The 26506-nt window shown below is 41.4% G+C and overlaps 2 protein-coding genes across 2 annotated transcripts in view; one reads left to right on the top strand and one right to left on the bottom strand.

The window, feature by feature from the left end:
• Nucleotides 1–8081, top strand: part of COL5A2 (collagen type V alpha 2 chain) — a 166598-nt gene extending 158517 nt beyond the window's left edge. Inside the window, exons 53-54 of the mRNA XM_073306133.2 lie at nt 2483–2722; nt 5191–8081. Of these exons, the coding sequence (XP_073162234.2) occupies nt 2483–2722; nt 5191–5337 (387 nt within the window). The 3' untranslated portion in view covers nt 5338–8081. The remainder of the gene's footprint in view (nt 1–2482; nt 2723–5190) is intronic.
• A 9243-nt stretch (nt 8082–17324) lies between these two features.
• The window catches only part of COL3A1 (collagen type III alpha 1 chain), a 69108-nt gene continuing 59926 nt past the window's right edge, over nt 17325–26506 (bottom strand). Inside the window, exons 42-51 of the mRNA XM_073306132.2 lie at nt 26320–26373; nt 26036–26143; nt 25084–25137; nt 24867–24974; nt 23447–23500; nt 23123–23230; nt 22170–22455; nt 20310–20497; nt 19916–20158; nt 17325–18407 (exon numbers count right to left, since the gene is read on the bottom strand). Coding sequence (XP_073162233.2) covers nt 18261–18407; nt 19916–20158; nt 20310–20497; nt 22170–22455; nt 23123–23230; nt 23447–23500; nt 24867–24974; nt 25084–25137; nt 26036–26143; nt 26320–26373 — 1350 coding nt within the window. The 3' untranslated portion in view covers nt 17325–18260. The remainder of the gene's footprint in view (nt 18408–19915; nt 20159–20309; nt 20498–22169; nt 22456–23122; nt 23231–23446; nt 23501–24866; nt 24975–25083; nt 25138–26035; nt 26144–26319; nt 26374–26506) is intronic.

The following is a 26506-nucleotide window of genomic DNA, read 5'->3' as shown; positions in this document are numbered from 1 at the left end:
TTGATACAAATCACAAGTGAAAAACCAATCAACTAGTAAATAAATGCATCATTCACCATTTTCTAACAGAATAAAAATGTAAAAATTAAGAATATGAATAAATGTAAGTTAAGCTACATGCTTAAATAAACGTGTACAGACATAGTGTATGTTCCTGGTTAGCAAAAAGCAGCACCAAATCCAGTGAGAAGGCTATATTTTGTTGCAAATCAATATGTTTTAATGATTACCAGCCAATGAAAATCAACTTGTCTTTAGGAAAATAACTAAAAAATACAAATGGAAAACATGAGAAAAATCAATTATTTAAATCAGTTTCCCACTTGCTGATTTAAATTGCTTTGATTTAATTAAATCCACCCTGTGAGAAGGCTCTTCTCCAGATTCTTTCTTTTTCTTTTTGGATATTTAATACTATTTTGAGCAGATCATGCCAAGATAAGAACTTTATAAATACTGGTAGACAGATTGTCTGACATTCAAGTTGTTACTTACTTGATTCAAATATATTGTTTACTCTTCACAAATATAAAACTTCCTTCTGTATCCCTAACTTAGTTCCCAAAAATCTGGTTTCACGACCAAAATGTTGCAATCTGTATGCCTAATTGTGCAGTCCCTATGCAGACATAACTCCTGGTGATTATGTTTAAGGCTGCAATTTAGTTATGGAGGTCATGGAAGTCATGGCATCCGTGACTTCCAAAGGCCTCAGTGACTTCAGCCAGCGCCTCCTGAAGCTGCAGGGTCCCCTGCCACCTGTGGAGGTAGGGAGCTGGGGGATCTGCCACTCCTGGCTGCCATCGGTGGCTTCCACGGGGGGCAAGGGGGACCCGGTGGCAGGGGGCACCTGCCACGGCGGGCGGCAGGGAGGATCCCCAGAGCTCCGGGCCGCCATGGGAGGCAGGGGGGACCCTTGCAGCTTGGAGCTGCCAATGGAGGGGGACCGTGTAGCTCCCAGCTGCCTCTCCCAGCTCCCCAGGCTACCCATTCTGTCATGGGTATTTTTAGTAAAAGTCACGGACAGGTCACGAGCTTCTGTGAATTTTTCATTATTTCCTGTGACCTGTTGGTGGCTTTTCCTAAAAATATCCGTGTCAAAAACTTAGCCTGAAAAATACCAGGCTTCCAGAATGAGCTTCAGAACTCTGAGCCCCTGGGCCACTGAAGATCACGATGAAGGATTCCTATGAGGGGCATTAAAGGCAGTAGTTGCTGTGAGTGCCAGCATCTCACAGTAGGTGTTTAGCATTTTACAGATTTGAGAATATTTAATCCATGATCTGATGGAGAGGAGGTGGAATTCACCACCAAGAAAAATTGTAAAAAAATAATTAATATGTTAACAACACAGTCAGGTCTGATAAGTACCCAGTATAGCCTTTGTAATATTCACTTGCAAACTCTAGAGACTGGTAGTTGAAAAGAAATTCTCAGACTTGACTGATTATAGCTAGCATATATTATAAGAAGACGTTGCAGATAGAGAAGATTTTCCTCATTCTCTGTACACTATCTGGTTTGTGGGAAGTATACATTTTCCAGCCAATATTAAATTACATTTTCTACACTGCAGTCACTCAAACTATATGAATAAAATTAAAAATATATAGGAAGGGAAAATGCAGAATATTAGCAAAATGTTTGTCTGATTTCTGATTATTCACAGAGAAGAGTGAAAATAGCTAACAATGTTCTATAAAGGTCATGAGATATAAGCATTCTTTCTAGCTCCAGTCTAAGTAATGTGTTCTGATAAAATCTGTAGTTAGTATAATATATTCAAACTTCTTTGGTTAATATTGATATTACTGAATAAAATGTATGTAAAATAAGATCCTAAAATTACAATAAAATAGTTACATTTTTAAAATGTTTTCTGTGGTTGACATTTATTATATATATTTGGCTGCTGCTCTAGTGAGCTATTACATTTAACGTTAGAGGCATTGACCCAGCTTTGAGTTTCTTCAGGTTGGACCTTTGTGCCAATTCGGAATCCTGTTAACTTTGGTAGGGATCTATTGGGATGTGTATGTGGTTCTCAGTGCAGGACTGGGGCCTTAGCTAAAAAGGTACTATGTGTTATGGCCAAAATTTTCCAAAGTGGCCTCAGTTTCTGGGTGTCCAGCTTGTAGAAAATTATTAAAGAATTCTAATGATTCTTGGACTTGCTGTGTCTGAAAATCATTAATATTACTGGTTTCAGAGTAGCAGCCGTGTTAGTCTGTATCCGCAAAAAGAAAAGGAGGACTTGTGGCACCTTAGAGACTAACGAATTTATTTAAGCATAAGCTTTCGTGAGCTACAGCTGAATGCATCCGATGAAGTGAGCTGTAGCTCACGAAAGCTTATGCTCAAATAAATTTGTTAGTCTCTAAGGTGCCACAAGTACTCCTTTTCTTTTTATTAATATTACTGACATCCACAAACTTTATATGAATTCATGTAACCTAAGATAATCTATCTTGTATCTTTGCAGTTTGTCTATGGAGACAGTGAGTCACCAAATACAGCTGTCACCCAAATGACCTTCCTGCGCCTTCTGTCAAAGGAAGCCTCCCAGAATATCACATACCATTGTAAGAACAGTATAGGGTACATGGATGACCAGTCTAAGAACCTGAAGAAAGCTATAATTCTTAAGGGGGCTAATGACCTTGAGATCAAAGCAGAAGGAAACAATCGATTTAGATATACTGTCCTTCAGGACAGCTGCTCTGTAAGTTCTAACTTTTCAAAACTGATTTCATCGTGTTTATAGAGAAAAATGACTTTTTGGGGGCCTTTAATATTTTCAGATCTTTCTCAAGTTGGAAAAAGTCCACAGAATTGAACATTTCTAATGTAATAATACTACAGAAATTCTTCCTGGGTGTCAGAATAATAGGATTTACAGGTGGAAAAGACATTTTGGTCCAGATTTTCAGAGCTGGACACACAAAATTGAACTCTGAACAATTTAGAGGAATTATTAATTACTAGTTACTATTATTTATTATTATACAAGGTCTCTGTCTCTCCTTCCCTCCTTTCACTCTCCATCCCCGTTTGCTACTGTGTGTGATCAGTCAAAGAATCCAGATAAGTCCAAAATCAAATGTTTCTGTGCCAAGTAAGTAGGACCTTACATACTGTGTACAGTTGCTAATGCTTTGGTACCTCTACTTAGAACTGGAAAGAAGGGATCTTCTATAGAGAAAGTCCACAGTGTAAACAAGAAACAGCTTAGATCAGTGGTTCTCAACTCTCGTCCACCGCTTGTTCAGGGAAAGCCCCTGGCGTGCCGGGCCGGTTTGTTTACTGGCCGCATCCGCAGGTTCGGCCGATCGCAGCTCCAATTGGCCGCGGTTCGCCGCTCCAGGCCAATGGGGGCTGTGGGAAGGGCGGCCAGCACATCCCTCGGCCTGCGCCACTTTCTGCAGCCCCCATTGGCCTAGAGCAGCGAACCGCGGCCAGTGAGAGCCACGATCGGCCGAACCTGCGGACGCGCAGGTCAACAAACTGTCCCAGCCCACCAGGGGCTTTCCCTGAACAAGCGGTGGACCAGCGTTGAGAACCACTGGCTTAGATCATAGAAATGTAGGGCTGGAAGGTTCTGAGATTGTTTCATCTAGTTCCTTAATACTCTAACAGGAATTTAATCAGGCCCTGCCAATTTATCTGAATATTCTTTAACCTGTTCTTTCTCTATTTTGGTATGCATTCATTTCCCCTTGTTGTTAATAGTAATTGTGTTGAGTATCTGGTCTTTTTAATGAAGACTGAAGCAAAATAGGCAATAAACACCTCAGTCTTTAGATGTAATTAATTATTAGCTCTCCTTTCCCACTAAAAGAAAAGGAGTACTTGTGGCACCTTAGAGACTAACCAATTTATTTGAGCATAAGCTTTCGTGAGCTACAGCTCACTTCATCGTATGCATACTGTGGAAAGTGTAGATCTTTTTATATACACACAAAGCATGAAAAAATACCTCCTCCCTCCCCACTCTCTGCTGGTAATAGCTTATCTAAGTGATCACTCTCCTTACAATGTGTACGATAATCAAGGTGGGCCATTTCCAGCACAAATCCAGGGTTTAAAAAGAACGTCTGGGGGCGGGGGGGTGTTAGTGCTCATGAAAGCTCATGCTCAAATAAATTGGTTAGTCGCTAAGGTGCCACAAGTACTCCTTTTCTTTTTGCGAATACAGACTAACACGGCTGTTACTCTGAAACCTTTCCCACTAAATATCAGACCTACACTTTCCTTTGTCTTTCTCTTGCTCCTAATGTATTTAAAGACCCTCATCTTATAACCTTTTATGTCCCTTGATAGGTGTAAGTCATTATGTGCCTCAGCCTTTTAGATTTTGTCCATAGGTACTTGTGCTTTTTGTGTGTGTGTACTCCTTAGCAATTTGTCCATGTTTTCATTTTTCGTAGGATTTCTTTTTGATTTTCAGATGGAGCTGTATTAGCCTCTTACTAGTCTTTCCAACTTTCCTTCTCATTAGGTTAGTTTACAGTTGTGCCTCTAATCTTGTCTCCTTGAGAAACTACCAGCTCTCCTGAACGCCTTTTTTCCCTTAGATTTTCTTCCTATGGGACCTTACCTACCAGTTTTCTGTGTTTGTTAAAGTTTGCATTTTTGAACTCCATTGTCCTCATTCTGCTGCTGTCATTCCTCGTTTCCTTGGAATCATATTTGTGCTGCTCTAAGTTCCCCCCTGCACCATACCATTTTCAGCCTACATGCCCAAATCCTGGAATTCTGTATAATTTTTTGTAATGTAAAATGAGTTTTTATTTTGGAATGAATGAGAATACTCCCCCACCATCTCCAGCTTCACTTTCTGCTTGTTTCTGCACAGATGTTTACCCCAGTGTTTGTTATATGTAGCAGTACATTATTAATACATCAAAAAGAAATTTCTTTTACTTTCAAAATGAATCTAATTTTATGGCAGCAATGTTGCTATTTAAGATTCAAGACTGAAGCTGATGAGTCAGATGGGCAAGCATTTTTTTTAAAATGAAAAAGCTTCAGTAAGCAATTGCAGTACAAGAGGACATGCATTGTGCAGTAGATGTACAGTAGGGTCCATCTGGAATGTCTCTGATAGTGTTGTTGGCTTCTGCTGGCCCTCAGGATGCTTTTCAAATGAGCTTGAACCATGGCATAACATTTCTCTCACTTGTTTTTCAGAAACGTAACGGGAACGTTGGCAAGACTGTCTTTGAATACAGAACACAGAAAGTGGCACGCTTACCTATCATAGATATTGCCCCAGTGGACATTGGTAATACAGACCAGGAATTTGGCATTGAGATTGGGCCCGTGTGTTTTGTGTAAAAGAAAGAGGAAAATATTAACACACCACCAACAACAACAACTAAACACAAGAATTTAGACTGATGGAAGTTAATCCTGAGACTCTTGAAGTAATGGCTGATATTGCATCAGCATTGTACATACAGTTCTTTTTAAATGCCTGGCCTCCTTCAGAATATTTATTTTACTTACAAACCTTCAGTTTTAAATGATCTAAACCAACTTTTCAGTGCAGCAGTACCATTTAAAAAGGACCAATGATTACCCTTTTAAAAAATCTGGATGATAATTGTAGGGCTTTTTTGCTCACCTTCTTTGAGTGTAATTCAAAATTTGTAGGTATTCCATACAGATAGTTTAAAAGTGGAGCTTTGTAAAATTCAAAGGAATACTTCTTTTGCTTGGATGCAGATTGAATAGCAGAAAAGTAGAGCACTTTTGTGAACTCTGGTTTAAAATATTTGCAACCAAATATGCTTTTCCCACAGCATGTTTAAATGAAACCAATGTTTTTCTTTCCCCGGCCAGTCACAAAAAGCCCAATGTCATTAATTGAATAACGCTTTTTAAGTGAGGTCATCTTACTTGGCATTGTCCTTAGTGAAATGCTTAACAATTCTATGTAAATGTATTAGTCTACACAGAAGTGGATGGCCTTATGTTTTATGAGGCCTAGAAGAAATCCCTTCAGCATCATAAACTTTTATGAAATAAGAAAATTCAGGGGTAAATCTTTGAGTAGGTCTACATTTGAATTTTAAGGGTCTGTCCTTCTCCCTCCTGACAAGGTACATACATAAGTCCATACTATTAATGAGGCTTTCACTTGGAGGAGTATGTACCCTTAAATATGTCTGAAACCTGATACCCAATTGATTTCTTTTAGTACTTGCATAATCTAATAAACCATTACATATAAAATTTTATAGACCATGTCATAAGTTTGTTTTCAGCTTATGTGTGTCATCAGTCATTCACGTGTACCAGACCAAGGGTTCAGAAACTCACTGTTGCAGAAATGACTTTTTAGTCGACAATCAGTCATGCATCACCAGTCATTTTGACCTATCAGTCCTGAATTGTCAGGGCAAAAAATGATCCACCATTTCTTAGCATGAGCTACCTCATCTCTAAAAGCTGGGATGCATTTAATATTCTTGTTTTTATTTTAGATACTAAAAGGTGCTATATGCTTCTGTTATTATTCCAAGTATGGAGATAGGCAGGGCAAAAATAATAAGTTTTTTAAGTGATGGTGCTAAAATGACTTCTGTAAAAGCCTGACAAAATAAAGATACTTCCACCAACATAGTTTTGAAGAGTAAAGCTGTTAGATTTCCAGTATTTGAAAGAACAGTGTTACAGTGCATTTTACCTGTTGGTCATACACTATATGGAATGTTTTGTAATACCAACATGTTTTATTACCTAAAGCATGTGGGTACAAACATTATTAGAGGGGTTTTTTCTGTTTCTTTATTGCATTTGTGCTCGCCAATGTTTTGTGAGTCTCTTTAAATAAAAAAAATAAACAGCTGAGGCGATCCCAAAAGAAAAGCCATGCACATAGCTTTATTCATGTATCTTTGCAAAGCATTTAATTAAATACATGCTTCTTGTTATGTCAGTGGTTTCCTTTTTGTAGAACTCCTTCCAACATATCCCATTCAGTTCATTGCTGGGGGGAAACAGAATTTTATAATTTTTGTTGCTGTTTTAAATGATTTAGATGTTTGTAAAATGTGCACCTAAAATATTTTATATATTGGATTATAGTGGAAATTTTCAGTGATATCCTTTTTTGTTGCAAATCTCACAAGGTGGAAGTTAAATTACATCAAATTATCATCACCTAGCCTACTAAAGCTGCCCAGCTAATACTCTTTGGAACTCCAGGATGTCAGAATTTTTATTCATGATTGAATAAAATATGATGATCAAAGCAGTATGTCAGTTTAAATAATCTCTGATGTTATAAAATGTAATTTATAGACCATTTCCAAAGTTATATTTGCAATGATCAAAATAATCAAAAATTAATGTTCAAATAATCAGTCATTCCTAAATTGTGATAGTTCTAGCTCTGTAAATGTTAAGTTTGTATGTGCACACTTGTATACAATAGATATACACAGGAAACCACAGGAGTGTTCAGAGGTTCACATGGGCATAGTCTATTCTTCCTGCATGACAAAGGCTCAGTTCTGCGATTTTCACTAGGGCAAAACTCCTATTAAAATCTGGTTAAAGTCTACAGCATAGGCACCTTCAGAGCTGATGGGCAATCTAATCATGGCTGAATGACTGTGGTGCACAGTGGTTAGTACATAATGCTTTATCACAAATTTAGATATTGCTAACTGGTAGTAGTTTGTCGTATGGGGTTTATTCAGAGGCATAAAATAAGGAGAAAGTAAACTAAGGATGAATCTTTTACTCTGTTTCAAGATTTAAAATACTTTTAATCTCTGACTTTCATCTGCTGGGATAATATAATCCAGAAATAGTATACTTGTGTTTTAGAGTAGATGGCTTTTAGGTATAAAGGATGTATTATGAGTCCCAGCGTCATAGCAAAAAGTAGTTAGCCATTCCACCTTGAATGGTCCCTTACAATATGTGCTAACTACTAATGCTAGACAATCTGTTCTACCTTGCATTTTCTTGTGACACTGGAAGTACCTTTCCCAGACCTGAAGAAGAGCTCTGTGTGGGTCAAAAGCTTGTCCAAACTTTATTAGAAATTGGTCCAATAAAAGATATTACCTCACCCACCTTGTCTCTGTTTTCCAAATGCCCACCTACTACCACCTATTGATCCCAATGGGAGTGAAGCCTGGTTTCCCTTAGCGAGAGGTGATGGTAAAATGTTATATGGCAATGCACACTTTAGATACCTCCATCCTGTAGTGATGGTGTGAGGAACAGAAAAATGAAAACTCTAATGTGTCTTCAGAAATCAGTTAAATCTAATCTGGAACTTCAAATACTATTATGCACAGATCTTAAGTGTATGCCTATTGCCTAGTATCACTACAGGAGGGAGTAATGGTCGTTTGGGTGCCTTCACTTGCATTTCCATACATTCGCATGTTCAGATTTTTTTTAAATTTAAGCTAACCTGAATTTCCTGGGTTTCTAATGCTTGTTCTTGGGTTAATTACAACATTCCTGAAATGCTTTTACCCTTATGTTACTGACATGCACTCTCCACCTTAACATCAGTTCAGTGTAGTTTTGGATCTGGAAAGATATATACACAATTAAACATATATAAATATAAGGCTGATAATATGTATAGGCCCAATCTGTGTCTCCCGCCTCTCCCCAGGCATGGGGCTCTGTACAAGTACAAGGGTCTGGATCCAACTGCAGACTCAGAGTCCATCCAACCCTTGCACTCTGCCAGGGTATGGAGCTTGAGAGGACAAGCTATGCCTTGCGACCAGAAACCACTGACCTCGCTTTCTGCCAGGACATGGGGCTCTGAGAGGGTGAGCTGTGCTTTACAGCCACAAGTTTCCAATCCTTGCAGTCCGCCAAGGCATGGGCTGAGAGTCAGACAGGCATGCAGGGTCTCAAACCCTGCCTGAGGCCATGACTCCGCTGTGGGATGCTCAACCAAGAGCATAGACATTCCCACAGCCAGGGAAGGTTCTCCTGGCTGTGGGAATGTCTATGCTCTTGGTTGAGCATCCCACAGCCAGGAGAACCCTCCCAGCCTACTAAAGGGTAAATCTTGCCAAAATACCAAATCCCTCAAAAGGTAAAAGCAAGTGCCCCTTGTAAGGCAGCTATTTGGATTTGTAATGAGCAAACCACATGGAAAAAAAAAATCACAGTTTTAACCCTTTCTCCTTTGCTTTCCAACCTGACACTGAGTTTGCTGGAACGCTTCTCTCCTGCACAGACAGGGCCTGTATGAATTCTGGCTCAGTGCCCTTCCCCCTCAGGGCAGCTTGTTAAGGGGTGGTTGCAGCCTGGCCTCCAGGTGCCGCCTGTGGGGAGCAGTGCCTGGCAGCCTTTGCTGAGGAAAGCACACAGGGATCTAGCAGCAGCAGAGTGGGAAGGGCGGCTGTGTTTGGTTTTCAGCCTGCCCAGGCCCTGCCAGGAAAAGGGACTCGGTGACTGAAAGGTAGGTGTGGTGGGAGGCTGTACATTAAAGCAAAGGGCGCTCAGGATAGTTTGTGCCCAGAACACAGGCACAAGAAGACGCCGCACCCCACAAGCGGAGGCACCGTGGGATTGCCCGGAGGTAAGTGAGGACTAATGCATGGAGTAAAGCCCTGCATGGCACTGGCTCAATCCTGAAGTATTGACATGAGTGCCAGACAGACGGACGGACGGAAGGAGGCGGAAGATGCGCTTTCAGACTCCTGGGGAACTGGCTACTCCCCCACACTACACCCCATGAGCATCCCTAGCCCAGTCCCGTCCTCCCCACGTGGCTTCCCTTTGCTTCCCCGTCATTTTCTGTAGGAGGACATGAATTCTGCGCATGTGTAGGGGCACAGAATGCTCCCAGGAGCAAAATGCATAAATACAGCGGGTTTCATTTCAGACTTCATTTGAACTATTATTCTTTCTTTGCCTTTGGAATTGGCTGTAGTTGTACTACTTTGTATCTCTACCTTTTTGGCATTGTAGAGAGTGGCGCTGGCATATATTAAACACGAGGCTCTCTCAAATTATGAATAATTAGCCAAGTTATGAACCTTAGATGTCTTTGTTCCCTATGGATCAACTGTTCTATCAAACCAGGACTGAGACTGGCCTGTCCACACTTGTCGCACCACAGTCCAGTAAATGACAAACCCTCACTAGCCTTTAATAGATCTTCTGGGGAGGGAAAATGTGGCGTTGATAATTTCCTGTGCAATAATGACGTTATATAAATTATTTCAAAATTATTAAAAATGACAAATTGCCTGGTGAAAACCTTGACCATTTTAGTTGGGTCCTTCTTTGTGTGTGTGTGGGGGGGGGGGGGGGGGGGCTCCCTGTTGTGAGAGGAGAAGTTCCAAGGACTCTTTACAATTGAATGGCAGATGGAGGGTGTTGCCGGCACCCAGTGTCGAGAGGCTGAACAACAGCTTGAGTTGGTTCGCTACCCGGTGTGCTACACCCAATAATCACAACGGGGTGGGGAAGCAAAAAAGTTTATTTGACGCTTCAAAAAGGTACAGGGAGATTTGAATCTCAAATCCTGTACAGAGAGCAGGAAGTTACACAGGCTTTTATACATCCTTTTCCCCAGCATACTTATCCAGTAGCAAGCTGCCCTAAGTATCCATATAGCCAGCCAATCCAGTTCCCAGCTAGTTCCCTGGTTCTCTGTATCATTTGTTAAACTATACATAAAGCTGCTTTATTCAGCATTGTTCTTCCATATCTGCCCTGTTTGGCCTTGCTTAGTTTCAGGCAGTCTGCCTCTGCAGCATAGTGTTGCAGATTCTCAGCATAACTGCTGTGTGTGCCTCCAGGTGGGGGGGGGGGGGGCAAGGACACTTGGGCCTAGTACGCAGAGCTGCTACGAGTGCCTCCAGGCCGGGGGCGGGGGGGGCGGTAAGGACACCTGGGCCTAGTGCGAGGGGGCTTCATCGACACTCGTGGGCTTCCATCCCCTCGAGTTACCTAGTGGCCATGCCCCAGTGTCCCCAACAAAGGGATAGCAGCACGTGTCATTGAGCTTCATGTTACTTGGCAAAAACCCAGCTATGAGAACTGGTCTGTAAAGAGCTAGTAGTTGAGACCTGAATGAGTAATGAGACAACCTGCTCTCACCATTGACTAGGTCACAGTTGAGGAATGTTAATGACACCTGATTTGCACTGCCATTGAGGGGTAGAAGATTGCATACTCTACTTCTCTTTATCACATTCCTTTCATAAGCACTGAAATGTACTTAAACATGTAAGAAAAGAAAGGCCAAGATAATCTGAGGATAAAAGGCCCTTTCTTGCCTTATTGCAGTTGTGCTTACTAGAGAAGAGTAAAATATTCTACATAAAAATGGCCATACTGGCTCAGCCAATGATCCATCTAGCCCAGTCTCCTGTCTTTCAACAGTGGCCAATGCCAGGAGCTTCAGAGGGAATGAACAGATCAGGTAATCATCAAGTGATCCATCCCTGTTGCCCGTTCCCAGCTTCTGGCAAACAGACACTAGGGACACTATCCCTACCCAGCTTGGCTAATAGCCTTTGATGGACCTATCCTCCATGAATTTATCTAGTTTGAACGCTATTATTGTCTCGACCTTCACAACATACTTTGGCAAGGAGTTCCACAGGTTGACTGTACATTGTGTAAAGAAATATGTCCTTTTGTTTGTTTTGAACTTGCTGCCTATTAATTTCATTTGGTGACCCCTAGTTCATGTATTATGAGGAGTAAATAACACTTCCTTATTTACTTTCTCTACACCAGTGATGATTTTAGAGACCTCTATCACAGTGGTTCTCAAAGCCAGTCCACCGCTTGTTCAGGGAAAGCCCCTGGCGGGCCGGGCTGGTTTGTTTACCTGCTGCGTCTGCAGGCTCAGCTGATCGTGGCTCCCACTGGCCGTGGTTCGCCGCTCCAGGCCAATGGGGGCTGCGGGAAGGGCGGCCAGCACATGGAATAGCTTCCATATGAGGAGAGATTAATAAGACTGGGACTTTTCAGCTTGGAAAAGAGATGACTAAATGTGGGGGATATGATAGAGCAGTGGTTCTCAAAGCCGGTCCGCTGCTTGTTCAGGGAACGCCCCTGGCGCGCCGGACTGATTTGTTTACCTGCTGCGTCCACAGGTTTGGTCAATCGCGGCTCTCACTGGCCGAATCTGCGGAAGGGCGGCCAGCACATCCCTAGGCCCACGTCGCTTTCCCTGAACAAGCGATGGACCGGTTTTGAGAACCACTGCTCCCCCATTGAGTCATCTCTTTTCCAAGCTGAAAAGTCCCAGTCTTATTAATCTCTCCTCATATGGAAGCTGTTCCATACCCCTGATCATTTTGTTGCCCTTTTCTGAACCTTTTCCAATTCCGATATATCTTTTTTGAAATTGGGCAACCGGACCTGCACACAGTAATCAAGATGTGGGCCTACCGTAGATTTATATAGAGACAAGATGATATTTTCTGTCTTACTATCTATTCCTTTCCTAATGATTCCCAACATCCTGTTAGCTTTTTTGACTGCCACTGCACATCTCCATCATCCAGTGGCCCTGCTGGTTGTTTAGCAGGTTTCCTGCTTCTGATGTACTTAAAATTTTTCTTGCTGTTACTTTCTGAGTCTTTGGCTAGCTGTTCTTCAGATTCTTTTTTGGCCTTCCTAACTGTATTTTTACACTTCACTTGCCAGAGTTCATGCGCCTTTCTATTTGCCTCAATAGGATTTAACGTCCACTTTTGAAGGATGCCTTTTTGCCTCTCACTGTGTCTTTTACTTTGTTGTTTAGTTACGGTGGCACTTTTTTGGTTCTCTTACTATGTTTTTTAATTTGGGGTCTACATTTAAATTAGCCTCTATTATGGTGTCTAAAAGAATTTAAACTCTGTCTTTTGATTCCATCTTCCCTTTTCAAGTTCAAAGGGCTTGATCATTTAGTCCTTCCTTACTCAGGCAAAATATTGACTCTAAGGGCTAGATTCACAAAGGGACTTAATCTGGTGTTGCAATACTCAACATTGCTGCGCTTAACTTTTAGTGGACTTCCAAACCCTTTGTTCGGTGCCTGGGCTCCCTATACGGTGCCTCGGGAGAGTTGGGTACCTAAGAATGGGATTCACAAAAGCTGGCGGCAGCAGACGGTGTTGGTGGCGATGGCGGCCTCACCACCACCACCTCCTGTTTTTGTGTGGGTTTAGGGGTGCTCAGAGCATGCCTGCTGGATCAGGCCCTGAAGACAAGAGAGGCAGAGAATGCCTAGTTTGTGATTCCCGCAGGGGCTTAGGTGTGACTTAGGTGCCAAGATTCTGGGTGATGTCAGAACTTAGGTGGCTGCGCACAAGCCCAGCCACTGAAATTTAGGTGCCTCGGGCCTTGAACGGTGGAAATGTAGGGTATGTCAGCATTAGACCTGGAGGTGTAAATTCCAGCTCGAGGAGACATACCCATGCTAGCTTTGATAGGGCGAGTGTGCTAAGAATAGGGTGCAGCCATAGCAGCACGAGTGGAGTTAGCTGCCTCAAATGTGGGCCTAGGGTCTTGGACAGGTACGTCCTTGAGGTGGCTAGCACCTCTAGCTGCTCCTACTCAATCAGAGCTTGTGGGGGGTGTGGCTCTTCTAGCTGCAATTTACCTCTCCAGCTTGAAGTGTAGACACACCCGATGCCTACAGCATTGGCTGATCGCTCAGTGGGGGGTTTTATGACTGCCAGTGGTGCCTAAGTCCCGTTGTGAATCTAGTCCTAAAATATCTACTTCTTAACAGAAAGTACAAGATGAATTCGGTAGATAAGCTGTTTAAATGTTGCCCTTTATCTAATCTTCCCCTTAACGTATACACTTGTTTTTGCATTATGATTCCTTAACACGCTCGTCAATGGCTGGCTACTTTACCTTAAGTGCTCATGATACGAGTTTCAATTTCCCACAAAATTCTTTATGGTCCTATTTGTATATTACTAAAAGTGTCAGCTCCAATTGTGTAAATACCTTAGTAGTTTATATTTAATGTTTTGACACTATCAACACAAAATGCTTTGGTTCAGGAGAGAAATTATTTTGGAATTTTCAGTCCATGTTCACACAAACCAGATTTTCAGTTCACACCAACACGTATTTGTTGCCAATTATTCGTTCAGCCTCAATGCTGCCTGAAATCTAGTGGTTCTGTAAGTCTTCTTTTTTTCTTTTTTTGGTGTCATGTATCCTTCCAAGTGCTTCCAGTGGGCTGGGCCTAGCAGCTAGTATCAAGGGACATATATGGAGCCTGTTTCCTACATGCCTCCTCCCTCCTCCCCCGCCGCATGTTAGGGACTATGAGGTGGATTGCATAAGCAAGAGTTCTCACAACAAATTTTTTGGTGGCCTCAGAGTGCAGCTACCAACTCTTGCTGGTGGCCGTTCTGACAATTTTTCCTAAAATACTTAATTAATTTTTGGAAAAACAAATAAATATGCACATATATATGACCAGATCATTGTAATTTATTTATGGCGGGGTTTTTTTGCCGAGTCAATAAAAATAATGTATAGATGTCTCTAATCTTTAGTGGACCTAAACAGAAAAGAAATACAAATAAAGTGCTTTGTGTGTTTTGCCTTTTTTGGTTGATTTTTTTTTTAATTTGCTAGCTAGTGAAAAGTGATTGTTAATATCACTTCCCACAGCAGACTTACTCATCCTGAGCAAGCTGGAGGGCAAATTAAAACGTGGATGGGCAGGTCTGTAAGGAGGGCCATGTTCTGGGGGATGGGGGTGGGGGCTGGAAGAGGTCGCGGCGGTCAGGGCAATGGCAAGGTGAGTCCAGGACTGCATTCTGGGGCCCTGCTGCATGGCTGGGGGATGGAGGAGGCAGCAGGGAGCAGGGGTGATGGGGGACCAGAGAGAATGAGCTCAGGGGCTGAAATCCACCACTGCATGGCCAGAGCCTGCTGCCCACCACTCCAGGGCTGAAGCGCAAAGCCTAAGCCCCACCACCCCATGAAGGTGGAGAACTGACTCTCACTGGCGCCTGCTCCTACAATGTTTGTGGCACTAGAAAGGGTCAGGGACCAACCCCTGCTGGCAGCCCCATGGGAGGAGGGGCTACTTGCTGCCCTGCTCCCCCCTCCACCCATCATCACCCAGGACGCTGTGGCTGTAAGAAAAGCCCCTGGTGGCCTGCCACTACACTGTACGAGGCTTCCCCCATGCACAGGGTCCATACATCTTCAGTTCCAAAAACACAGGTTCTGCCCTGGCAAGGAACCAGTCCCCTAGTTTATATTTTGATTCACTGTGACTGTACTACTTAATTCTTCTAGCTGGCCGGACCTGGTTCTATCTTCTTAGCACCATACTAGGAGTGAATATAGGCGCAGCAAGCAGACTGTAGTGATGACAAAGGCCAAGGGCATACTGACACCATTCTTGCCAGCCAGGTTCACAAGATTCCAGCTCTGAGATTAAGGCTCCAAAAACATATTCCTTCCCTATAGGCTAAGGCTACTAGGTTTGCACACTAGTGTTTTTGTGCTACTCCAATAGTATAATAAATGTAACTAAATGTTTCACAAATGACAAAAATCAGTCCAGCTTTCCTGAGATGACCTATATTTGCTATTACTCACAGGTACTACTATTTTTGCTTTTTCCTTCTGTTCTGATGTGCCAATTATTGTTTGCTATATAGGGTGACAGGTACTGCTAGAAACTGAAATGATTTGAGTAGAGAACAATATATGCAGGGGTTACTCATTCAAAAAAGGTTACACTTTTAAAAACTATGAATTACACACCTTCAAAGCTATCCTATTTGGTAGTCTAATTGTTTTAATTCAAAATCGTCTTCCTTTTTGAATGGAATTGGTCACTTGTAGTTTCATAGGGACAAATGAGTATGCCAAATACATTTTTTATGTTAACCAACCATTTTTAACAGTAATAGTCCAAGTACAGCCATCAGTTATGCCAGTGCAACCCACTGAAGGAATTTCACAGAGCAGAAGTTGGTTCCCTTATAAGTGGTTTAATAGTTGCAGAAAATGTTAAAAGTACCCTATAAAGCAGGATTTTCAAAAGCACCCCGCATTGCCTCAGTTCTGTGGCCATTGAAATTAATGGCGCTATGTTAGGCTAATGCTCATCACTTTAGAAAATCCCACCCTTTAGGCGCAGCCCTGAGGAAAGGGAAGTGCACCAGGCACTACTGTGATGCAGAGACCTACTTATATGTCCCATTTCCTCCTTTGCGTTCTCTTTTACTAGTGATGGCTAGTAACTTACTGCTGACCTATACCAGAAGCCATATTACTATCCATCCTGTTCGGATGCACCCACTCAGTTGGTCTGCCTTGGGGAAGGTGGATCCCCCGCCATCACCTGCTCCAGGGAAGCAATAAAGCTGGTGAGTAGCCGCACTTATTCCCACACACACGTAGAGGTATGGAAGGTGTTCTTATTCCCTTGCACAGGCACCTAATCCAAGTCACAGTCTATCAGACCATTTATTTTTGATGTTAAAAGGAATGGTAACTATCATATTAATAGGTTTCAGAGTAACAGCCGTGTTAGTCTGTATTTGCAAAAAGAAAAGGAGTACTTGTGTTAGTCTCTAAGGTGCCACAAGTACTCCTTTTCTTTTGTCATATTAATATGAATAGTTAAGAGTAGACAAAAGGAATATAATGTGCAACATCAATGTTGTTTCGTCCAGATTTCTAGACAGAAGTTCTCTTCAATAGCACAAAATATATAGATGTGTCAGATTATGACAGTCATTTTGCTGGCTTGTGCGCTATTCAAATGAGCATCATTGTTATCTGTACTATGCTGTGTGATAGTCAAAATTTTACTGTCACTCATGTACATTACCACCTCTACAGTTGCTTTCTGCACTCATTTCCTAACCCTTCCATTTCTACCTGGGTAAAATTCAGTATTGACCACTATAAAGCCTGTCCCCTGCTTATATTCCATGTATCTGCAGTAAAGGCATTATGCTGGCCCTCAGCATGAATTTCAACTGCACAGAATTTACAAGTTTCAGTGCAGCTTCCAAAGGATTTGTGACATGAACATTTTCCAAAGTACCAGACATTTCTGTCGGTCATGTGTGACAGGTTTTCAGTACTGGAATGATAGTCCAAAAAGCTGATCACAGGTAGTTTTAACTTTAAGTTTCTAAGTAAAAAAATACTTTAGTGCAGCAGGTAGCATTTCTTAGTACTAAATTGTAAACTCTCTGGGTGAAATCCTGCCATTTTGCTTGAGGAAAGATCACTCAGTCCTTTTTCTGGACTCTGTTATAACTTTGCTTCCCTGTTAGTAAAGTTGGGAGGAAAGGATAAGAGTAGTGAAGTGGAAAAATGAGGAGTTTTATTAAGATATTTATTGTGTGTCTCTGTAAGGTAAAGACCAACAACAATATAAAAGCTTACAAAGATGGTTAACCTTCAACACTACAAATGTGTTAATGTGATGAAAGAAGCTCACAATTCTGCATCTTTGACTTTTACAGAGTGAGAAGGGAATGACCTCAGAAATAGTAGGCCAATCCTAATCTCTGACAGGAGACATTTACAATTGTTTTTAATCCTTTAATGGAAGTCAATAAACCTGTCTTGCAGATTTAGAAGTGAAAAATACATTAGCACCATCACATTAGTCTTTTACACTTCCCTAATTTTAGTGGTCTTGACCAGCAATGACAGGAAAGTATAGAAGCACCCTTGAAAACAGAATACCATAATTTTATTGTTGGATTGTAACATTAGGGTGTTCAAACTAATCAGTAAAGAAAAATACAATTGTATACCTAATAATTCCTTTGAATTAACCAATGGTTCCAATGTATTTTGATTTGGCTGTTTGGTTTTTTTTGCTGTAACTCATCAAACTCATCCCAGTTTCTGTCCATGTTGAGGTAGTTGAAACGGGGAAGTCTTTCTAGCTTTACGGACTGCGTCTTAGGGTAAACTTTGATGCTGGGAGCAATCAGTGCTGTGTAAATTGGCTTTCATTCAACTAATAGAAGACAGTATTGTTTTGTTGAGTGTTGAAGTTTTATTATAGCACCACGGAGACATGTTTTGAAGATGGAATTTGGTTAAAAAAAGCAAAAAGCATTTTTATTGTATTTTGTGTAATTAAAAACAATTCACCCTTTGTCAAATTACCTTTGTTTCCTCCAGAAAATTTGTAAATAAATAACTGGGATACAGTTGAGCACCTGTACCAGTTGACAAGGTTAAAACAAAAGGAGAGTGTGGATTTGCTTGCTGGGGTTTTAGAAAAAGCGATATCCTTGATTTTATAAGAAACAGACTGGGCCAATGTCCACACCAAATTCCTGATCAGGACCACCAATATCCATGGGAGCAATATCCACCACAGGCAACCTCATTGTCTTCCGTGTTCTGTATTCAAAGACTGTTTTACCCCATTCTCCAGTGTGCTTCTGCAGAAATTGAAGAGAAAATCAGTTTAGAGAAATCCAGTATAGTTCTACAGGGGGGTTATTTTACTTAATTTCACACCTCTTGTTCCTCACACCGATGTTCCATCCCCTGCCCCATTCAAAGTACTTCATTTCCCTAATCATTATCTTCTTGGAAAGGCATATGTTTAGAAGAGCTCTTAATTAGTGTTCGAAGGCTGGGCTAGGCAGGGGGCAAGCATCAGATGGTTACAGCTCCCTGAACAAATCTCTGGCACACGCTCTAGGCTACACAGACACCATGCGTTTTTTTGCATGCATGCTCCAGCCTTGCATTGAGAAATGCTTCCCCCTCCTTGTGCAGTGAGCACAGGAAAGGGAAACAGGAAAAAATAAGCTGCACTTCGCATTTGTCTCGTGCATGCAAAAAAACAGCAGCAAGAGGTTGCAGTGTAAACCAGGCTCATACTACTTTAAGTTGCACTTTCTGTGATGTGCATGTGTATCTTTTGTGCCATTGAGACCTCAGATCACTGCAGCAGCAACCAGCAATTATGGAAGCTGTTGTGCATTAGTTTCTGCTGTCTAGACAGACTGCTGTTATTCACATCAACTGGCATTCTTGATCATAACTGCCATTCATCACTTGCTGTTACAACAGGCTTAGACTAGCTGCCTGCATGTTGCTATCAGATGGTTCCCTGCCTGTTTCTGGTACCTGCCAGCGCTGAGCATACTGCCAAAGAGTAGGGGGAGTCCCCTCAGTTGTGGCTTTATCTTGGATGATGTCAGTCCTGCCTCAAGTGAACCCATCAATGAGTAGACTTCATGGCATCAGTACCCTCCAGCTATATATGGTCATGGAACAGTGCTACCTGGAAACATAGGCCAAAGCACCTACCTCAAAGGGAGATGAAATTATCTATAGGCTACCTCTGTCTTAGTGCATAGCTTTTTCTCCCAGGTGAATTTTTGCATGGTTGGGACAATCTAGCCCTTCATATTCAATTCCTGGTTCAACAAAAACTCCATTTTGGATTGAATAGAATTAGGTTTGGGGTGGAATCAGAATTTCAGCACCATGACTTGGATGAAAGGAGAAAGAAAAGGGGGCATCTAAAAGAAGACCTTTGTAAAGCACAGTTTCAAATAGCATCTTACTCCACAAACAGAGCTGTTGATTTCAAAGCTGTTTTTAGCATGTAGCCTGTAGCAAGGGCCAGTGCAGAGGGCACGGTCCCGGGAAGTGGCATAATGCCTGCCAGTGCCTGCTCCTTGGTTTGCTGGCAAAGCGTATGATATACCCGCAGTTGGCTCCACTTAAACCGGTGCACCAGCACTGATTCCACCTATTCCCTGTCCGACCTCACTCAAGCTTCTGGAGTGTATTGTCTGAGCATCACAGCTGCAACTGTGTCTAGCCCTTGCAACGGGTGAGTGAGTCTTTGCTCTTTCCAGTGTCCCTGCACGGCTAGGATCCCATCTAGCCCTATATGTGGTGCTATCTTACAAAAATTCTGTGTACTTACAGTACAGCCATCTTCCAGAACGGCGTATGTGAATTTGCTGTTTCCTTCAGCCTTGAACTCGCTCTCAGTGGAACTCATCAGTTTCAGAGCTTTCTTAACATTTCCACTGGCCTGATCCATGTAAGCAATGCTGTTCTTGCAGTGATAAGTGATATTCTGAGAGGCGCGGCTAGAGAGCAATCTAAGGAAAGCCATCTGCACATCTGAAACATCTTCTGGAAGCTCTGGATCTCCATAGCTGAACTGTGGTACAACACACAAAACAATCTTTTTTTTTAACTGCTGATATATTTACTAGATTAAATTAATTCCATGGTATTACTTATCAGTGATGTGAATGAAATATAAGAATTGCTGCCTAGGTTATTAATTGAGAAGATCTAATATTTCTTACCTGGAAGCCACCATTCATAGACTCTCCAAACCAGATGTGTTTCTTTTCAGCTCCTGAACTGGTCCACCAGTTTTTACGTGGCACACTGCTGGGATTAGCATTGATGCATGTCTCACCAGTTTCCATATTACAGTATGCTTTTATTGCATCCATCTTGCAACCTTGGTTAGGATCAATCCAGTACTCTCCTAGAGGGACATAAAATAGCAGAAAATCAGGAGAGGAATTTGATTATTTTACCCATATGTTCTAAAGCGTATGTCTGTCTCAAATGCTTGCATTGAGTAAGAGGTATGAAAGTTTTGACTGAAGACAAGCCAGGAGAAGAATTAAGATGGCACAAAGAGACCATGTATGATCTCATTCAAATGCTCTAAAATGACTTGTCAGAGAAATTCTAGCTTTCTTTAAATTGTGTTACATATGGTCCGCAGCCAGCAAAGGACTTAAGCAGATATTTAACTTTAAACATCTGAGAAGTCTTATTGAAGCCAATGGACCTACTTAAAAATCACACTTATACAAGTAGCAGCTATGTTAGTCTGTATCCGCAAAAAGAACAGGAGTACTTGTGGCACCTTAGAGACTAACAAATTTATTAGAGCATAAGCTTTCGTGGGCTACAGCTCACTTCATCGGATGCATAGAATGGAACATATAGTAAGAAGATATATATATATATATATATATATATATACATACAGAGAAGGTGTACTTATGCTCTAATAAATTTGTTAGTCTCTAAGGTGCCACAAGTCCTCCTGTTCTTTTTACTTATACTAAGTACTTTGTTCTATCAGGGCGCAAATCATTTGGGGGCAAACTTGTTATTGGCCTAAGACTCCACCGACGACAGTGGGGTTGCTCTCTTTATATGCTGATGATGAATTTGATTTTAAAGTCAGCATTCAAATGTCAGTAGTTTCATTTCTCCATGAGTTTGTATTTAAGTTATTATAACAGAAGATACATTTACCATACTTTGTGCTCTTGGAATGGTATGCTGTAAGTTGATGACGACAATTATTTTTCAGCAGATTTCTGCATTTTGAAGAATGCTTATTTTTGTGTGTTTGGATTTCATGGAAAACAGATCATGATAAAGATTACAGCACCTCTAAAACTTTTGATTAAGTGTAATCTTTTTGTAATTAGATTTTATGTTACTGCTTTTACACCATTTGTTACTTATTTGGTTTTTTAATGGACAATAAATTAAAAAATAAAGTTTTGATTCAATTTGATAAACCTATTACAAAACAACTTTTCAGATATAAAGAGAAGCATTGCATGCAGGGTTCATATTTTGGTGTAAAACACCATGTTATTTTATCAGGAAAGTATTAATAATAAATCTATTTCAATGAGGCTTTCCCACTTTCCCCGCTCCCACCCCCAAAATTCAATTAAACTGCAAGTCTTCTACTAAAATAAAAAAAAGAAAATTCTGACACTTGTAGAGGAGCAACAAAGTTTCATGGGTGAAACCAAGGGTATATTCTAAAGAAAATATGGTTGCACAGTTCTCACTCAGGGCCTGATTTGCCCTGCTGTGACTTTGGGTCTGAGCAAATTCCACTGAAACCAATAGGAATCTTTCCAGTGATATCACTGTGCTTTGGATCAGGCCCTCGGTTACTAATGATGATGTACAAAAAAGAGAACCAAAATGGACTTTCAGATTTCAGCTTTACTTTGTGGTGCTTGCCGTTAGAAAACAGTCTTTTATTGACATATGAGAAGCCCAGCCATGACAATGCAAATGGTTCATATTAGTTTTTCAGAGTACAGTCACACTGCAAACAGAACAATTCAAGATCCAGGTGGTATTACCAATATTGAAAAAAAAATCTAACATACCGCTGTTGAGTTCAGGATGGCAGAATTTCAGGTCTCTGCAGTTACGAGCTGGGTTCTTCCGGGAGCCATCAGGGCTAACGATGTTTTCAATTTGGCTGTTAATTGATTTCATTGAAGATAAGATGTCGTTCATATTGACCTTGTTTTCAGATGGCTGGTCTCCGTAGTAGTATGATGGTCCTTTTTCACCAGTTAAACCACCAATGCCATCACCTCCCCCACAGCATGGACCAGGAGCCCCAGGAGGTCCAGGGGGACCCGCGGGACCTGGGTGGCCAGGTGAACCCTAGGAAATAAAGAACATAATGTTGATTAAGGATTGCAGGCTCAGACCCAAGTCCATACAAGTACTATATGGACCATAAATATAAAGCTAAGGACAGTGCTAGTTACAGAAAAACCTTTATTGCTTTGTTTTCACTCAGCTCTACTGTTAGCCACTCTGGGACCAGTTTAACCCATCCTCTTCCTAATTCAGTGTCAAATTGTGGGCCACCTTGTTCAAGTTGAGTTGTAGAGATGAAGAAGATGCTGGGAGCCCTTGTACTCATGCATGCAGAGCAGCCACAATATGGCTAAGGAACAAAGGTAATGAACTAAACTGAGAGTGCTAGCCTCCCCAGATGGGGAAAGTAGGCTGTAGTCCTGCCTCTACTTCACACTAGCCCGCAGAGTTGTCAAGGCTTTAAAGAGAAGAGGAGATTTTGCTCTCCCATATTAAATGGGAAATGTTGGTGCTTATCTGGGGCCTGAGCCAAAGCCTAATGAATTAAATGTCTCCATTGAATTCAGTGGACTTGGATCAAGCCCCTGGTGCTCAGTGGGTAGATACATTCTACATTAGCTGTCATTCCAGCATGCACAGTGTTAGAAAGGTTCATCTTTTTAATGATAGATCGATCAATAAAAAGGAGTTGTTCATTTAATGAAAGTTGTGCTTGCTGTCCACTTACCGCAGACCCACTTTCACCTCGATTACCACGAGGGCCTGGAGGACCTATGGGACCGGGGTAACCACTCGTACCATCCTTTCCGGGAGGACCAGCTGGGCCAGGGGGACCCTAGAACAATGACAAACACGGTTAAATATAAAAGATCGCATATGTTATTTATGCATTATTTCAAATATTAAAAAGTATTTTAAAGCACTTCATTCTTATGAATTAGCATGTGCTTCCTGGTTCTTTAGCTCTTGCCATTTGACAGTTGCCATATTTTTAGTTCAAAACATTTGTTCTAACACAGTTGGATTTGCTTAATCAGGAAATGTTACTTACTCTCGCTCCCATAGCTCCTGGACTTCCATTTGCACCTTGTGGACCCAGAGGACCCTGTTAAAAGAAGATAGGTCATAAATATTCTCTAACCTACTGGATGCAGCAGGAATCTTTGTGATGTTTCTTGTGTAATCATTTTAATAGATAACTTCAAAGATTTTTTTATGTAAAGCAAATAATTGAAAAAAGATTTTTCAAGCTCAGATATGACAAATAAAACCTGGTCATTCTCTAAACAGAAAAGTATAAGGTCTCATCCAGTGCCCAATGGGAGTCTTCCCATTGACTTCTGTGGGCTCTGGCTAAAGCCCTAATTCTATTGGAATACACAAAACTATCACTGCAGCGCTGACTATGGTATTTGCAGGATTTCTTTTAAGGATTCTGCAAACATCAATTATTTTAAATAAATTAAGAGTAAATGACCATTTACTTATTGATGAATTGCCAAGGAATAAATAGGGCTAATAGCTTCCTACTGAAAAATGTAAGTTAATGGAATTCTGTCAAGATTTTACTCTGTCCATGAGAGTAGTGAGCCGCAGATCAGATGCCACAGTATGGTAAATTTTGGTTAATGGCTTTTTAATCATGGCCTCTACTCATTTAGATTTTACATGCAATGCCATTACAGTTGTGGCATTGCTATGACATTACATAACCCATTCGTTTTTAGAGAATTGCATGGGATTTGGTCTGTAGATTCTCTTTAGAGTCAGTGGAAGCTTTACAGTTAAAATTCCTTTAAATACAAATCTTCTTCATGCAGAATTATATGACTGTGAAGACAATTATATGTACCTAGGGTTGGATTATTTGTTGCTCTGTGCCTTGTGTAGTCATTAATAGCTAAACAAAATGAGTGCACAGTGTATGTAAAACACTAGAGTTCTGATCTGATAGCATTTCACACTCACTTTGCCTGGTGTAAATGACTGCACAAGTTGCAGGGCAACAAAAAATCCAGTCGTCAGACTCTAAGGGTAGTATATTTCAAAGCCAAATTAAGGATTTGGATATTCAGTTGCCATTAATTTCTAGCCAAAACTGGGCAGCCAAATCCCTCAGGCACCTTTGAAAATCTCAAGAGAAAAACACTAGGATTCTGACAAAGTCACAGACCATAAACATGAATATTATTTACCCTAAACAAAACCAGAAGCCTCATTCAAAGTGGTTTTCTCAAACCCAGTTTTGTGTCTTAGGAACCTAATGAATCCATTGAGATCTTTATTCATCGTTGTCCCCCCTTGGTGTAACATCGGGATCAAGACTACTGATTGCCTTTAATGTTTAAAATACACAGATGCTTTAGTAAATTACATAATGCTGAATTCTTTTTCTCTGTTACCTGGCATTGAATCACTGTAATTGAAAGAAGAATTATAGCCTTAGTATAAAATTTCAACATAATACTTACAGGGGGACCAGGGGAACCTGGGTTACCAGGAAATCCTCTATGACCCTTAATGCCATTGCTGCCACGCTCACCAGTTTCACCTTTGTCACCACGAGGACCTTGGGCACCCTTTAAAAATAGATTAGTAATAAAAATGGATATAAAAATAAGTAGGAGAAATTGTCAAAACCAGAAAATGGCAGAACTGATAGTCCAAGTGCTTTAAAGGGGGACTTACTGGAGCACCACGAGCACCAGAAGGACCAGCAGGGCCAACGGGACCAGAAGGACCCTAGGGACAAAAAAGGAATGAGAGATATTCATGATCAAATGCAATTGCCATACTCTTTTCTCTAGAGAGACAGTACGTGCAGATACTAGAGCTGGTCAGAAACTAGGGAGAAAGTCCACAAACTTAGTAATTGAGCTTAGCTTTCTGTTGATAAGTTTCTTATATTATTTGGTAACAAAGACTACAAAATCTACTTGATAGCCAGCTCCACTTAAACAATCCCTTTGATACATTAGACCAGGCCTCATGTGCAAGTGAATTTGGCTCCTGTCGGGAGGCACTTCGTGTCCTATAGGATTAGACCCAACATTTGGTGAGAGGTTGGGCTTTTCCAAAGTGCACAACTCCCTCAGCTATTATAATATTACTAGTGCTGTACAGGCAAAGCATAGTTTGTAAAGAGAGACAGTCTGGTTGGCTTATTGACTATGTGGCATCAAAAAGTACTCTATGGGTTTGAGCTTAAACTGTGCATAGCTATTTATGATTTAGGAAGGTTCACACTTATGGCAGCATGTAGAGTACACGGCATGCCCAGGTATAAACAGAAGTGTAGACAGTGAGGCACTGCTTAAGTGAATAGAGTGCCCTAGACCCCTGATGCCTGGGGTATATTCCCTATATGGCTCTCCATTTGTCCAAGCAGTGCCTCTCTGTGTCTACACTGATATTTTTAGCAGTGTAGTATCTGCTGCTGGAACCTTTCCCCACCACAGTGAAAGACTTTCCCTGCTGCCTCTCCCCAGCCAGAGCCTTTCACTGCTGCAGACAGACAGACAGACACACACAGTTTGACTCTTCCATACTCCTGTGCTCTCTGTTAGTGTATAAAACAGATTGCATCTGGTAAAACAATTCAAAATGGACAGTAGGTGCTTTCTGTCGTGTTTGCACTCACCGGATGTCCTCTTTCACCTGTTTTTCCAGCTGGACCAACGTTCCCTGGGGGCCCAGGATGACCAGAGGCACCAGGTAAACCCGGGCCACCATTTTCACCACGATCGCCCTGCAGAGACATTCACAACAGCCAGTATCAGAAACACATCTATTTATTACAACATAGTGCATATGTAACCAACACCTCACTGATGCCGTAGAGACAGCAGGTGCAGTACAGATCAGTACCTAGATACCTCAGGGATTGGCAATCTATACATGCCATAGATACTTAATGCCTCCTACCTTGGGTCCTGGGGATCCATCACGACCTGGCAAGCCATCTGATCCAGGGTTACCCTGAAAAACACGGAGAGGTAAAAGTTTAAATATTCGCAGCATTACGGCATAGCCAACATGTTTTAGACTTAATCAGGATAATGCTCCTCAAAAGAAGAAGCGAGACAGAAATGATTTAAATACAGCCCTCACA

Source organism: Lepidochelys kempii, chromosome 11 (assembly GCF_965140285.1).
Source record: "Lepidochelys kempii isolate rLepKem1 chromosome 11, rLepKem1.hap1, whole genome shotgun sequence".
Taxonomy (NCBI): domain Eukaryota; kingdom Metazoa; phylum Chordata; order Testudines; family Cheloniidae; genus Lepidochelys; species Lepidochelys kempii.
This window is presented reverse-complemented; position numbering and strand designations above follow the sequence as displayed.